This window comes from Pungitius pungitius, chromosome 19 (genome assembly GCF_949316345.1).
Source record: "Pungitius pungitius chromosome 19, fPunPun2.1, whole genome shotgun sequence".
NCBI classification, from domain to species: Eukaryota; Metazoa; Chordata; class Actinopteri; order Perciformes; family Gasterosteidae; genus Pungitius; species Pungitius pungitius.
In genome coordinates, this window is record NC_084918.1 from 8344970 (window position 1) to 8360112 (window position 15143).

General features: G+C 44.9%; 1 protein-coding gene across 2 annotated transcripts; it reads left to right on the top strand.

The window, feature by feature from the left end:
* Positions 1 to 1485: 1485 nt before the first annotated feature.
* Positions 1486 to 14025, top strand: ppp1r16a (protein phosphatase 1, regulatory subunit 16A). 2 transcript variants are annotated; one of them, XM_037456483.2, is made up of 11 exons: positions 1486 to 1566; positions 7871 to 8886; positions 9347 to 9417; positions 10053 to 10198; positions 10524 to 10627; positions 11018 to 11142; positions 11360 to 11485; positions 11579 to 11654; positions 11858 to 11987; positions 12083 to 12248; positions 12357 to 14025. In XM_037456483.2, exons 2-11 carry the CDS (start codon positions 8640 to 8642, stop codon positions 12882 to 12884), a joined length of 1719 nt encoding a protein of 572 aa, XP_037312380.2. In that variant the 5' UTR covers positions 1486 to 1566; positions 7871 to 8639; the 3' UTR covers positions 12885 to 14025. The 2 variants fall into 2 exon arrangements, with proteins under 2 accessions (XP_037312380.2, XP_062415293.1); XM_062559309.1 differs by lacking the exon at positions 1486 to 1566 and adding an exon at positions 1618 to 1995.
* Positions 14026 to 15143: the final 1118 nt, after the last annotated feature.

Below are 15143 nucleotides of genomic sequence, written 5' to 3' on the forward strand. Positions count from 1 at the left end.
ATTTGGTTTTTATTTAGCAGGGACAATACACAACACGTGCATACATCAGGTTTCTTGACAGAGGCCTCCAGGGACGTGCAGCTTGACAAACTCATATCATAATATATGAAGACTGAATAAACAAACAAACTCCCTTGATGTTTTTGTGTCCGACCACAAATTTGTGAGATGGTTGAGGTGGTTGAGGTGTGTCCATCTCGCACAATGTGCCATGAAATTCCATTTAAATCCATTTTGTTGCAGGGAATGCAGACATTTCCAAGAAAAAAGTCTAAAGACATACCTACAGCAAACATTTTTCTGCATGTTTTCTTAACACATTTGTATGCACATTTCTTTCACGTTGTATGCAAATGTTCCTTTTACAAAAATGTAAAAGTACTGCATTCCATCTTATCCTGAGGACCAGAGATGTGACAGTAGCTAATGCTCCCAAGCTGTTTCCTCACAGCGCCCTGCACAGCTGCTGTGGTTGACCAGTTTGTTGCAGAGGTCAGCAGATCGGCGTCCGTCCTTGACGTGGTTTTCGCATGTAGCTTTCAATTCAGAAACCAGCCTGTGTGATAAATGTTTATTCATTATAGGTATTTTTCAGAAACATCTGTTCAGGCTTGAGTTGAGAACATTGTCATCTAGGAATATCACCAAGAAGGCAAAAACACCCTGACAGTTAAATCTGAAACAACTGAAGTGCATTCACGCTTGTCAAACCAGATAAACAGTATAATGTCTTACATTAACTCTGTGACGAACACATGTTTAGGCACGTAAACACACCCTACAGTCCTCTTACCAAACAAGGCACAGATGCTTTTGCACTATCGCATGTCACACCTACTGGTTTGTTCTCCTTTCTCATGTGCACTTATCTGTAAATTATGTTACAATAATGACCTCAATTTTGTAACATCCTTCCCAATATCAGCGGTGTCTGATATGTATCCAGTCACTTAGTAGAGTGCTCTTTTGTTGGATATGGTTATCATGATCATGCCAGCTACATCTGGGAAAGTGAACCAGTCTCTCCCCTGATGCTGGACCACTGACAGCCAAGGTAAAGAAGTCTGTTTTATTATCCTTAACCCATCATTATTGCTGTTTGCCCGATCCTAACCAGTGTTCGGCCCCTGAGAAATTGAGCAACTCCGAATCTTCTTCTTCTCTTCACTACTGCATTTCATTATTTCCTGGCTTGGTAATACAGCAATTTGGTTCCATTGGACAAACTACTCCAGAAACTAAATTGTGCTTCGCTCTGTGGATCAAACTTTGGCGTTCACCATTTCTCGCTGTCGCATTTCAAGGACCATTCACACTCTGGCTGTGAAAAGTTCGATGGAAACTAAGTGTAATGACCGCGACCAAGTGGACACTCTGATTGAAAAGCGGACTCGGTCGCCCCCTAGTGGGCGTGTCCTGCGGGAGGAGAGAGAGAGCGAGAGAGAGAGAGAGAGAGAGAGAGCGCGCGCAGGTCCGGTTGTTATGGTGACGCGTTTCTCCTCGAAAGGGGACAGCGGCTGATTCAGTTACACCGGGGCGGACCTGCGCGGCGGCTACAGCTGACAGGTAAGGCGTCGACGCCTTATTCTATCCCCGTTCACGTCGGTATCGTTCACATTTGTTCGGCTTAAATTCGAGTCGGTATAAACAGAAAGTGTCGCGTGGGCCGCGGAACCCTCTTAATTTCTCTTAAAAAAAGCACCAGCGCGACTGCGCTTGTCGTGATAGTTAACGCTAGTTAGCGGATAATTAAGCTAACCCGAGGCTAAGGTGACGTTAGCATGACACAACACCTGAGATAGTCGACTTTGTCGCCGCTCGTCTTTTCACCGGCTTTTGTTTTTTGTACCACGACAGTCCCCCGGTTGGGACGGACTCGCCGCTGTTTACTTCATCCGCACCCAGACGCGATGGACGAAGCCAGGTTAGCTTAAACGAACTGTTTACCTCACCTGTCAGACGAGCCACCTGTTGATCCTGTCTGCGGACCGCTAGGTAGGTCGGTGTTTGCTAATCCGCTGCTCACGGTTAATCCCACACTCACACGGCACTAGACGAACGCTTTCGACACATTGATTAGCCAAGGACGAAGTTGGCCGATTATTTGCAAATGAAAATGATGTCACCCTAATATTGAGACATGTTGTTTGTCTAAAGAAAAACAACTTTGTTTTACCGACTACAGGATATACTCAATTATTGACCTGAAAAGATTACTGTCATCAGTTCTTGCTAAAATCTTTGCTCATAAATATTAACTTGTAGGCCCCTTGATTTACAGCATCACACGGACGCCATATAACACACGCAATCGAAGATTTAGAAGGATCATAAAAGTTTAGATTTAATTTCACCACTGTGCCGAGGTGTGTATTTTAGTGGACTGTAACCTCGGTTATCATTCACTAAATTCAGATCCAAAGTGTCCATCCACCATTGTGGCAACAATGGGATCTTTCAACTGAACGTCAACTTTATTAGAAACTTTGGATGAATGTATGAAGAGCGGAACCCAGTGCGTGACTGGAGTTAATCATTACAAACATGTTTCTTTGACATCTTAATGCACTTATTTTCTTCATGATAAGACTATTGCAAGAGGTCCAAGGACTAGAGCAGTTATTTGAAGGTCACACTGTATTTACCAAGGTTTGGCTCTCTGTAACATTCTTTCTATCGAGCACAACTCCCCCTCATTTGTTCTCACCGAGGCATTTCTTTATCTTCACGCGTGTGTTTTTCAATGCGAGACATGTCTCATTCTGCAGGCGCCATTTAAAGAGTCTTTATTCCCCGTGATCGTCCCCAACTCGCCTGTGTGTGTGTGTCGACCCTACTTCCTGCTTAGAGTCTGTCGGAGGAGTTTAAAGTATGCTAGTCCGTCTCCTCCCCGTCCTTCCTCCTCGTACCCTGCTCTATTTCTCTCGCATTCTTTCTTCCACATCCTCTGGCCTTATCCTTCCATATCCTGTCCTACAGAGAAAAACGCAGGGTCCCTTGGTCTGTTTGTTAAAACATCCTCAAATTTAGATTTCTCTCTTTTCTCTTTGGTATGATTGATGTTTCTGTGTAATTACAGTACCAGTCAAAAGTTTAGACAAACTTTCTCATTGAATGAGAAAATGCCTTCAAATGGTTTGACTGGTACTGTACAGTATATGGAGCAGCTTAAACCATGACACATGACAGGCCTCAATGTGCCCACCCCTTCTCAAGTAGACCCCCCCCCTCCTCTCTCTCACATTCTGTGCTTCCCATGAGGGTTGCAACCATGCACCGTATTTTGTCAAAATGTTAGAAAGTAGAAAAGGAACGACGCACAGTTTGTGTTTTCTTATTCAGATGCTTCATTCTACCAACAACTAATAATACAATACCTTCTCTATTTTGAAGTAGTACAGCACCAGTTAAAAAACAACCTTTAGAGCCATTATGTAGGCGGTTTAGGGGACCTGGCTCTTGTTCAGAGGGCCGACGGGATCGTTGCTGAGTCATCGGGCTGCATTGTTTCAGCAGATCACATCAAATCGGCCACTGGGCTGGCGGTTGTACGCAACAGCTGAGCAATGTCATCCCACGATGGCAAACCTTTAATGATGCACACCGCGCTGGTGGGCAGATTTAAGGCTGAGCAGGAGTTTTGGCTTTTCGTAAGTCCAGTCACAAGCTTCTCAGGTGCCGCCCACTTGATGAATGTAGGAGCTTGTGTTTTCCATACTGCTCCATTCATTCCAGCTGTTGAATGAAAGTGTATGTTCCTCAGCAGCTGTAGACAGCCCATCCTGTTCAGTCATTAGACAGAAAAGGGGACATTTTTCCCATTGCACAAAATAGTTGTCAGTTGCCAGAGTTTCTAAAATACTGGTGATCTCACCGCGTCTTTTCCCGTCTGTCTGGGCTCTGCTTGACTCACAGAATCACAAGGGCTCTTACACAGTTTACCCACCACCAAAATCCCCACTCTGCATGTATGCCGGGGCTTAATTTATCAAACCGACCGGGGCGAATGAGACGCTAGCTCAAGGTCTCTGCGTGCACTGACCACGAGTTCTCAATCGACCTGTCGGGGAAACCGGCACAGAGAGAGGAATCGGGTAAGATCACAGCATTACAGAAAAGTTAGTATTTCTTTTTTCAATATTGAACCCATTGAGATAAATTCAAGTAACTACTTAGCTTTATGTATGGGTGGATTAATACACATGGTAGGTTGGTTACTTTGTTAATAGTAAAATTGTTGTTTATTAATGGTCTTTTTGGCCCTGTTTATGAGGAATGAATCACAGTGTAAGCTATTGCTATTTTCAAATCGGAGGTGTGTCATTCTGTATGCTGCTTGTTGTATTCCTTTTTTTTTTACACAACCTGGTTTTCACTTTGTTTAATTCCTTCTAAACTCTGGCCCACAATTCTAACCCCACAAGGCTGGACCCAAAGGTTATAGTTAAGAGCGAGGCCATTTAAAAATAAGCACCCGGGTTTGATGTAAACACTTGTGTTAAGTATTGGTTTAACCAGAAAGAAGGAGCAGAGACTGACACGCAGCCGTACAAGGCTATATTTGTTCTTGACTATGTAAGCATAAAACATGCCCAGCATCTCGGTACCTTTCTCATTCAGCCCCTTTTTCCATTTTCTTCAGCTCAGTTATTCACCTACGGTGACATGCATCATTACCATAAACATTTAAAATGTATTTGGTTAAAACATTAAAATGGGTGGGTGGTTCTGGTTGTACCTGGAGGAGCCAGTAAACATGGAGCTGTCTCCATTCCTTCAATATCCTGAACTGATTGGCTGAGATTTGAGCCAAGGTGTGTGTGTGTGTGTGTGTGTGTGTGTGTGTGTGTGTGTGTGTGTGTGGGGTCTGGTCTGAAATGCGTATGCTGATTAGTTATGCCACTTGCACAACTAATGGGCCATGATGTGATTTTATTGGAGCGTTTTAGACTGGTTTAATCCACCGTATCTTACTGAGGTCCGTTAAGAAACACTAAAAGGAGGTTTTTGTTAGTCAAGATAGAGTTGGCGAGAGCTGCTATCAAGAGCAAAGCTTGGTGGTTTTCCACCAACTGCCAAAAAGCCACATGATGACTTTGCAGGTCTTTTGATTGTAAAGTACAGTTGGATTTCTGTTTGTCTGGGCTACATTCAATACAATCCTCACATGCACAGTATACGAGGCCCAGCGCTGCTAGTCAGTGTGTGGCCCAAACCGCCTTTGTACGTAATTGTGAGTTTATTTTCGATGTGTAGGGGAGAATGGGGTTTGTTATCACACATGTTCGTTGTAGCATCCATTATATCTCGCCACCAGAAAGTACTTTTTCTCAAATGTTGGTATGGAATTGTCCGAAATTCTAGTCAGAGCGTAGTTTTCTCTGGAGTACCGGTAAGACCGCTAAGGTCGAGGTAAAAGAAGTTTTCTGTTTTTCATGTCAAATAAAAAATGTTCTGTTCTCAGTATTTTTCAAGATGGGTTTATAACTAAACCTTTCACCCCATAAAGTGTGATGGGAAAGCTGTAGTTTTGATTGTTGTTAGCTAGCTATCTACTTGTTAGCCTTGATGTTAGCAAGACCTTCTAGCTGAGATTGGTTGTCACATGGGACCCCCATCAAATGGTTGTGTGTTGTGCAGACCCTACATTGGCCATCACTGTAACTTAAGTTATAGTAGACTGTTATTGTGAGGCATATTTGTATTGTTCTTAATGTTGATACTTATGCTGGCCTAAAGATGTGTTTTCTGTCCACGTTCCTTGCTCATTTTGTTAAGAAGTATTCAGTTATATATTTGTCAACTTTCAATGCAATTCACCTTTCAAATCTAGTTCTCCATTTGTGCCTACTTTTTTTTAAAGATTCAAGATTTGGAATAACATTGTAACCATTATGAACCTCCCAGTGATGGGGTTGGTTGTTACAATTTGTCGGTGTCAGATCCCACGTCCCACGGTGTTAGAGAAATCTCATGAAAATCTCATTCAACTCGAGCAGAATGTTAAATTATGTTACAAATCAAAAGAAGAGGATGTTACAGATCTATGGCAGCGTATGGTCATCAAAGGATTCCTGCCCCTGAAACTTGCCCCCCCCCACACACACACACACCTTTTTAACGTTTTAAAACAAAAAATAATGTCCAACTCATTTGGAATTTGAGTCAAATGCAGCCATGCGTATTAATACTTGACTCATGTGTGAGCAACCCAATGCTAATGTTTAAGATTGGGATCTTTAATCCTCTGATCTTTCAGATTGTGTTACGTATTACCCCCCTAATACAGCTGTTGAGTTAAGGATTGCCCCCCTTTCTCCATTCCTTTCTCTCTTTTAAAGCCCCTTAAAATGCCACAAAACGTGCTCCCTGTTTAAAATTCACCAAAAACCGATCACTATTTTTCCTTAAGAGTTTCTTTTTCCAATAGGAGGAAGGATAAATAGTCCCCCCATGTATTATTTGCATTATAAATGAACCATGTCTATGCATTCGATGGCGTGTTCTGGTGTGTATTGTTTTTTATGAATGGTCCTTGTATGGCCTGACGTGCGAGAGAATTAAGCTTATTAGCTCAGTCTAAGGAAATCCTCACATTGTAGCTTGTGACAAAGGGTGAGAGGTTAGATATCCTAAAAATAGTAGGAAGGAATAGTAGTCGGTCCTCAAAGCAAGGACTTGAAATTTTAGTTGGCTAGGAAATTTGACTAATGCAAACCAACTGTAAAGTCCCTGTATGTAAATAACCGTTACAGCCCATAGTTTATGAAACTTGGTACTTATCCTGCAGATATTCCTATATATATATATATATATATATATATATATAGCAATAATAGTGTGTCACATAATGTTGTGATACTACTTTTGTATAGAGGACCATTTACAAAGGATGCATACTTGGTAGCTACTGGTTTTAATCAATATCTTCGGCAGCAACTCAAGTGTCTTCTTAATCATGTTATATAGCTTAGTAACTGATTAATTGACCACAACTAAGCGTAACTGTTCATCTTTTTACTTATTTATTGCGCTTTATTAGAAAATGGAACCTACCAATTGTATTGACTTTCTGCCCTGTTTGCGCCACTTCAAGGCCGACCAACTTTTTTTATCAAAATAAATAAAGCGCAAACTCAACGCCTTTTTCTGAAAAAACCATCAAAGTTCTTTTTAGCTCATTGGGAAATAAACCAAAGGAGTGATGTCCCTGCGACTCGGTTAATATAAATCTATCACACGGGCTGACTTATGTAGCGATGGGGTTTGCCCACCTTCTCGTGTATGTGGCCCCTCGCTGCAGAGGCCCCCGAAGCCTCCCAGACCACACGTCTCGTCATTCACTCTCCCTATCGCTATCTCACTTCGTGCCTCTAGTTGACCTTTCTCTCAGCCCTCACGGGCCTAAATAATAAATGACACGCCTGGAAAGAGCAGAGTGCATGTGAGCCCAGGTGAGTTACCCGGGAGGTTATGAGAGCGAGGTCGCCGCGGCTAGTCCCCCCACTGGAACCCGTCGCACAGCAGATATTCAACCGCTCCTCTGCTGGTCATGCCTCGGTTAGGAACCCCCCTCCCCCTGAGCCCTGTGTGTATGTCATTGGCAGCGTAATGTGTGTGTGTGTCGGCCTGCAGGATGTGTCAATCATTAATGAAAGTCGTCCCACTGTCTCAGGTTCCCTTCGGGAGAGGAGCGGGAGAGAAGGGAGTAGGTGAAAGGAGCTCAGGGGTTAAAGATAACCGGGTTAGGAGAGTGCCGTGCGTACATTACTGTAACACAACCTCACACTTTTTCTTCTCCCCAACCCTTTCTTTTCGCTTTCTCTCTCCCCCCCTATTTTTCTTCCTTCTCCTCCCTCCATTCTCATAGTTGCTGACAGAAGACGATGTTGTTGATGGCGAAGTCCTCCAAAGCTTAGTTCCCAGCTCTGTTTTTCGAAAGGTCTTCCAAATAGTCCAACAACGAGGACAACAAGTGGCCTTGTGTGAATGTTTCCTGGCCCCGTTCCTCCTACCTCGTGTATGTTCCCTGCCGCCACATCCTCACTATGGATTCTGTAAGACTTCCCCCTTGTTTGGATCCGAGTGTCGGACACAGTCACCACCACGTAGTCGTTAGAAGCACCCGGCCGTAGGATAGTTTGAGTCTGCCATACTAGCCCCATCCTCTGTCTTCCCTTCGAGGGATTATCGGCCCAGTTCCCAACACTGGACATGGATGGGAGGACTGACCATATTTTCCAATCCACGCCTTGGATGATACTATTTTGGGCATCTTTCTCCCTCCCTCTTCCAACGGCGGGATAAGGGCATCATCATCTGGAAGATGAGACGCTGCAACAATTCTACGTGTTGGTTTCACTTGAAATCCTGGAGATATCTGTTACGTGATCAATTGTTTTGTGAGATCACACTTTAAGCATTTTTGGAGCTTGCTTGAGTTTTTTTTTTAATTTATTCTCTCCCGTATTTACAAATAAACTGCATCTGTTTGTTGGCTCCCTCAGGCTCTAACGTAGGCCCGATCGGCCTCACTGGGGAGCTATATCAGAAATCGGATAAGCCCAAACTTTTATATTTGATTTCCATTCGGGGCCAGAGAGAAACAAACCACGAGCGAAGTTCCGTGTTGTCGTGGCATGGCGGCAGAGCACGGCGAGCTGCTGGCTGAAATGGCCACAGTCGGGCGCCTGAGCGCCACAGAGCGCCTGAAGCACGCCCAGAAGCGGCGCACCCAGCAGCTGAAGGGTTGGGCGCAGATGGAGAAGGACGGAGTGCGAGGGTCGAGGGCCAAGGCGGATAAGAAGAAGGCGCGCACCACCAAAGTCACTTTCCCCCAGTCCATCACGCTGCTGGATGCGACTGCACGCAATGACCTGGAGGAGGGTGAGTAGAAGCACGCACACAAACTCTCCCACCAATACAAGTTATTCAGAGCTTCAACACTTTGAGTTAGAAGTAAAAAAGCTCAGACAGAGGAGGAGTAATACCAGGTAGACCCGACTGATCCCTACATTGGGCTCCTTTGGTGCTGTTGGCCACTCCTCATATGAAGCGCACGGCGGCCAGTGGCATTGTTCTCCATAAAATGCAATTCAAAGGAAGTGAATCATGCATCCCTTTTTTTCTAGATACATTCTAGTGGTAATCGGAGAGGCATTTGGGCAATGGGATAATTGCCAGGCAGGTCGAGGGCTAATTGCAGTGGCACGGTTTCTAAGTCCATTGTTAGAACATTTATTATTTCTGTTTAAGAGGAAGAATTGTGTGCAACGTAATATAAGATTTATGTTTATAGAACTCTGACCAGGTGGTTTGTGTGTGTGTGTGTGTGTGTTCCTTCTAGTGAGGGAGCTTCTTAATAGCGGTGTCAGCCCAGATCTGGTCAACGAGGATGGACTGACAGCCCTGCATCAGGTACATATACTCATGCACACAGCTTGTCAAAGAGGCAGTGACAACTACATGAGCCCCCCCCCCCCCCCCCCCTTTGGAGAACGCACACCTTATCCAGCGATGTGGAGACTAAACAAATCCTAGGATTAAAAAGGTAGCCGTGCCCGCAGCAACCACATAGAATATACTGTTTGCCTTTATTTTGTCTGAACTTATCCGGTGCCAGTTTAGCGAGGGCAGCTTGCTTCGGCTCGCATTCCTTCCCTGAACATTGACTCAGAACTGATTTTAGAAGACCTTCAAGAGCACAAATCTAAAGCTACAAAGGAGACCTTTACAGTTTGGATGGGTACTTTCTCTTTTAAGAATAAACATTTAAAATGTGACCACAAATTCACAAGAGGGACATGTGAGCGCACAGAAAACTCACTTGACCCTGCTCCGCTTTGAAAACTTTGTGTGTACACAGCAGAGGTCTGTGCCAAGCATGCAAATCCTTTTTTATTACTCAAACCGTTGTATTAGCAGCCATAGATAATAAACCATGGAGTAATCCATTTCTCTTGATTTTGTTGGCCTGTAGCACTTTCCTGTCGTTGTCTGTGGCTTTTATGTGCTGCCTGTACATCCTATTTACATCTTCTCTCTCTTTGCAGTGCTGCATCGATGATTTTGTGGAGACAGTGCAGTGCCTGCTGGATGCCGGTGCCTGCGTGAACGCTTGTGACAGCGAGCTGTGGACGCCGCTGCACGCTGCCGCCACCTGTGGACACACTGGATTGGTGCAACTCCTGATTCAGGCGTGAGTTCCCACATGAGAGCCCCGCATTCACGCACCCTTTTATACCAGAGAACGGTTTCACAGCTTAAAGGACCATTAACAGACTTTTTTATACAAACAAAATAATGAGTGAATGCAGGATGGATATTCTCTTTCTGGACCAAACCGACAGAGCTTTCTCAGCGAAAGACAGTTTACATAAACAATGCAAATGTGGCTGCAGCCTGACATACAAAACACTTTGCAAGTCAACGAATATCCCGAGTGGCTGATCCAGGTGTGTCACAACTGGAATTGTCTTTGTTTGTTTGTTTGTGTGTGTGTGTGTGTGTGTGTGTGTGTCTAGTGGGGCCGACCTGCTGGCTGTCAATGCGGACGGCAACATGCCCTATGACCTCTGTGAAGACGAGGCCACCCTTGAGCTGATGGAGATGGTTATGACTGAACAGGGTCAGTGAGATGAGTCACGTCCAGCCCGTTGCTTATTTGTTGTTTATTTGCCTGGGACAATGCATATAACATATAGTGTACCATATGTGGCTTTAAGCTAATTTTCATTTTAAGCTGACAGTTGGAAAGCTAAAAAAATGAATAAACAACCATTGAAATGCGAATAAAGGAAGGTCAATACTAAATTCCCACCTGGGAATCAGCAATCCCATAACCATTAACAGATGATTCATTAGTATAATTGAATAGGAATTGGTCCAATTTAGTTTTCTAGCATGTTTTCTTGCAAAGCTGAACATGTCTTGATTTGAAACCTAGTGCACATACAAGTGTCTGTCTGCTGCTACTGTAGGTATCATTGTTTGTGTGTGTGTGTGTGTGTGTGTGTAGGGATAACTCAGGGTCGTATAGATGAATGTCGAGGGGCTAAAGAGGGGACCATGCTGGCTGACATTCGGGCCCTGGTTCAGAGCGGAGCGGACTTGAACGCACAGGATGCTAACGGAGCTACACTGGTGAGATGGGAGGGACATTTGCATGGGAGGGACAATCATGTTTTTAACCAACCAGCGTCAGGATCTTGAAACAGGAAAAACACAAACAGCTTTTAGAAATGGTTTCCAATCAGCTAAGCTGTGTGTTTAGCTTCCTTTCCCCTCTTGATCCCTATAATGTCGACGTGCCTCCCATAAGGCCAACACTTGAATGACCCCTGTTGAACGTCTCTCCCAGCTCCACATAGCGTCCGCTAACGGCTATGTGTCCGTGGCGGAGCTGCTGCTGGAGCACAGCGCTGCGGTGGAGGGTAAAGACTCTGATGGCTGGACGCCGCTGCATGCCGCCTCCTGCTGGGGACAGGTAGGTGCCGTATGCAAAACCAAAAAGAGAAAAACCTTCCACCTCGTCTTGAAGGAGCCCGCTAATGGGGTTGTGGGTGTTTTTGTTCCACAGATCCAAATGGTGGAACTGTTGGTGGCCCATGGAGCCAGTTTGGACACAAAGTCCGTCCTAGATGAGACGCCAATGGGTGAGACCAGACAGAGTCCTCTTAGTCCTGCGTTTGCCTCATAGCCAAATTATGTAAACGACCGTCCCATTCACTTTTTAACGAGTTAACGCTAATCCACTCTCTCAAGTCCAGCCTGTAATAAAATGGACCAATTTCCTTAATGTCACTCAATTGTATCCTTGTCTGCATCTTTCTAATCTCTGCTGCGACCAACTTTTCAGACGTGTGCATGGATGAAGAGGTCAGAGCCAAACTGATGGACCTGAAGCACAAACACGACGCCATCATGAAGAGCCAGGACCAGCAGAAGAGCACGCTGAAAAGACGAGCCTCCAGCACCGGCAGCAGAGGGTGAGCGGGGCCACGATGCCACAGGGAGCCCACAGGGGGAAATAATCACCAGTTGGGGCGAATGAGCTTTACCGTTGTCCCCCCCGCCCGTACAGTAAGGTGGTGCGTCGCGTCAGTGTCAACGAGCGCTCCAGCCTGTACCGCCGGGAGCACCACAAGGAGGCCATCGTGTGGCAGGGGCGCGGCCGGCAGTCGGAGCCTCAGGACGACGACGAGGACCGACAAACGGACAACGAGCTGCACCAGCAGCACGCCGCCACGGTGAGCCGGATCAGCGGGCACACTAATAAAAATGTGTCTCATTTTCAAAGTCTGTCATTCATTCTTTTATGTTCTCTTGCTCTTTTTTTTTCTTCTTTTTTTTTTCAGGCCGCCGGTGGTGCCGCCACAACAGGCTTGGCGGAACTGGAGGCCGCCGACAGGAAAACAGTGTCGAGTGTAGGCAACGGGGGGACCTCGGTGTCCCTCTCGTCCTCGCTACCTGGAGAGCTGCGGAGTGGTGGGATTCTCATGGAGCGCAGCGCCTCCTACCAGCTCAGCCCCGCGTCCGCAGCCGGGCCGGCGTCCACGGTAGGAGAGGGGGCGGACAGTATGACTCGGGAGAGATCGCACCAAACACTGGCCGAGCTGAAACGCCAGCGGGCGGCCGCCAAGCTCAATAAGTACCCGGCACCTCCACCGCCGCTTGCTCCCGCCTTAGAGGAGGAGCCACCCGGAGCCGAGGTGGCGAACGCTCCTGCCCAGGCGGAGCTCCAAGCGACCCCCGAAGCGCAGGACGCGGCCTCCCTGAGCCAGGTGTACTTCACCCCGGCCAGCGGAGACCCTCCTCTGCTGAAACTACGAGCCCCCGAGGAGGAACAGTCTAACAACAAGGAGCCCTGCTGTGGACTCATGTAGACAGTCTGACACACAGATTGCCTACAGAGCAGAGAAGCATTTTGCAGCGCAAAGTGACATAAACCTGCTTGAAATGAATGAGGCTGCAAGTTGAGGCCACATGCCAACCAGGGTTCCGCCCACACTGCATTTCAGAGAACTGAAGATGTTAGGAGTCTATCAAGTGTACTCAAGTGGAGAAGTACAGGTTCTAGTTTTGCAATTACAAGCAAATATTTGCTTTGCTTGGTCTTGGTCTCGACATTTAACTTCTCCCCTTGTGCACTGCTCAACTACTGTAGATCGACATTTCAATGAAAAGCCTTAATCGGGGCCGAAGTGTAAAAGCAGTTCAAGATTGTGTTTTAAAATTAAGAATGAGATACCGTTTTCTTTACCAAGTGCTATAAGGGTATGTGATTTATTTGCATTATAAGCCACTAGTTAGTTGTGGTTGAGAGATTGTTTGTTTGGTCATGATAGCTTCAAAGTATGATATACTCTATATTTACATTAAGACAAAGATGAAAACACTGTTCCCTTGCTTGATTTCTTCTTTTTATGGGGATTCTGAAAATATGCTGAGGCTTCATTTTTTAAATTACTTTACAGTGCACAGAAAAGCCTACATTTCAACATTTGATACTGTGCAATTTGTAAATCAGCTGTTTGTCACAAAAATAACGTCATTATCTATATATTTAAAGCAGTAGAAAATTGACTCAGCCCCTCATGGTTATTTCTATTTTTTGTCAGTATTTCTATTTTTCTACTCTGAATGAATCACATTATTTATTCTATCTGATACTGAATAGTGCTGGTGGTGTACAGTGTACATTTTTTGTAAAGATAAATATGTAATGTATCAATTTTTCTTTTTGTAAAACCAAATGAACTTGTCATATGATTATTTTTTGTCAAAGATTGGTGCCTTGTTTAGGTATCAAATTTGATATATAGGTTTGCAATGCTTGCACAAAGTCCCACGTGTAAAGTTGGTGAGCAGTGGGATCAAAGGATATATTCCTCCAACTTGATGTGCTGTCAGTGCACTCTAAATTCTATATTACAATTCAGTTTTGTTAGAGATTTTTACTGAGCCCTATCTAAAAATATATATATATATATTAAACTGATTCTCAAATAATCCTTTCCTATTTTCCTTTATATTACAGTGTGTTTCTTAGATGAATTTAAGCATTACGCTTACGGGTATCTTCAAAAGCGGAATCACATAAACATGGTTTTTTACTTTTATTATTTGGGGGGGATTTTTGAGACATTATTCAGGTAGACTGATGTACTCATGGGTAGAGATGCCCATCGCCTCTATTACCAGACTATGACGATGTCGCCCCCTTGTGGTAAGCAGTTGCACATCACCAACCCACTGTAAGCACATCTTGAATGTCAACAGTCCGTAATTGTAAACACTGGAACACAAGAATTAAGGCAAGTTGCTGCCTCACGCGCGTTGTGTGTGCGTGGCTTATGACAGCTGTCCGTGGAGTGCGTGGATGTCCCGATTTGAATAGAACCTGAAGCTGAAGAGCGACTTTGAGAGAGAGAGAGAGGTTTCTTTTTATGCGATCTGTCTTTAAAAAAATAATAAAATGCGTAAAGACATCTTGAAGTGTCGCGTGACACTGCCATAAATACGCACGCCTCGGCACGAGGTCACCGGAACGTCACATGCGTGAATGCGAATCGTTTTGGATTCAGATATCAAATGTCTTTCCCGCGTCCCTTTCCAAGACATCCGGGGAGGGGGCTGTATCTTTCTTCCACTGTTTTTTCTCTACACACAGGCAGCTCGTTATGTGTCTCCCTTTCTGTCTTCAAAAAGACATTCAAATGACGAGTTTTGCATTTACTGCGTCTGCGAGCAATGCTGCTCCTCGTTCGTAACGCGATCCCCTTCACTGTTCCCAGATTCCCTTTAACTGTTCCCTGACTTCATCCCAAAACTGTTTCTCATTCCTGTTTATTTGGATGTGAGCTGCAGTTGGGTATATTTATTTATGTGTTGGCTAAAATCTATAAACATTGTAGCACAATTAAGAAAGAAATGTGCTTCAACCTTGGAAACCTGCGGGTCTTGTGATATAAATCCCCTTGTTCTTCCATCGGGTCACACGATGGATTAAATGAGCTCGGACAAAACAGCCCCCACGTGGTTTCTTGCGACACCTCCTCTGTTCTGTATTATGTGCGCTCTCTAATGTCACACAGCTCGAAACGTAAAGTCTTGTTTGTACACGTAAGCCACTGTTTGGCATC

Bases quoted from the DNA above. Each gene is read 5' to 3' on its own strand.
- ppp1r16a (XM_037456483.2), top strand. From the start codon at position 8,640: ATGGCGGCAGAGCACGGCGAGCTGCTGGCTGAAATGGCCACAGTCGGG. The intron at 10,199-10,523 runs GTGAGTTCCCAC...GTGTGTGTCTAG, and splicing joins GTGCAACTCCTGATTCAGGC to TGGGGCCGACCTGCTGGCTG. The intron at 11,655-11,857 runs GTGAGACCAGAC...CCAACTTTTCAG, and splicing joins CCTAGATGAGACGCCAATGG to ACGTGTGCATGGATGAAGAG.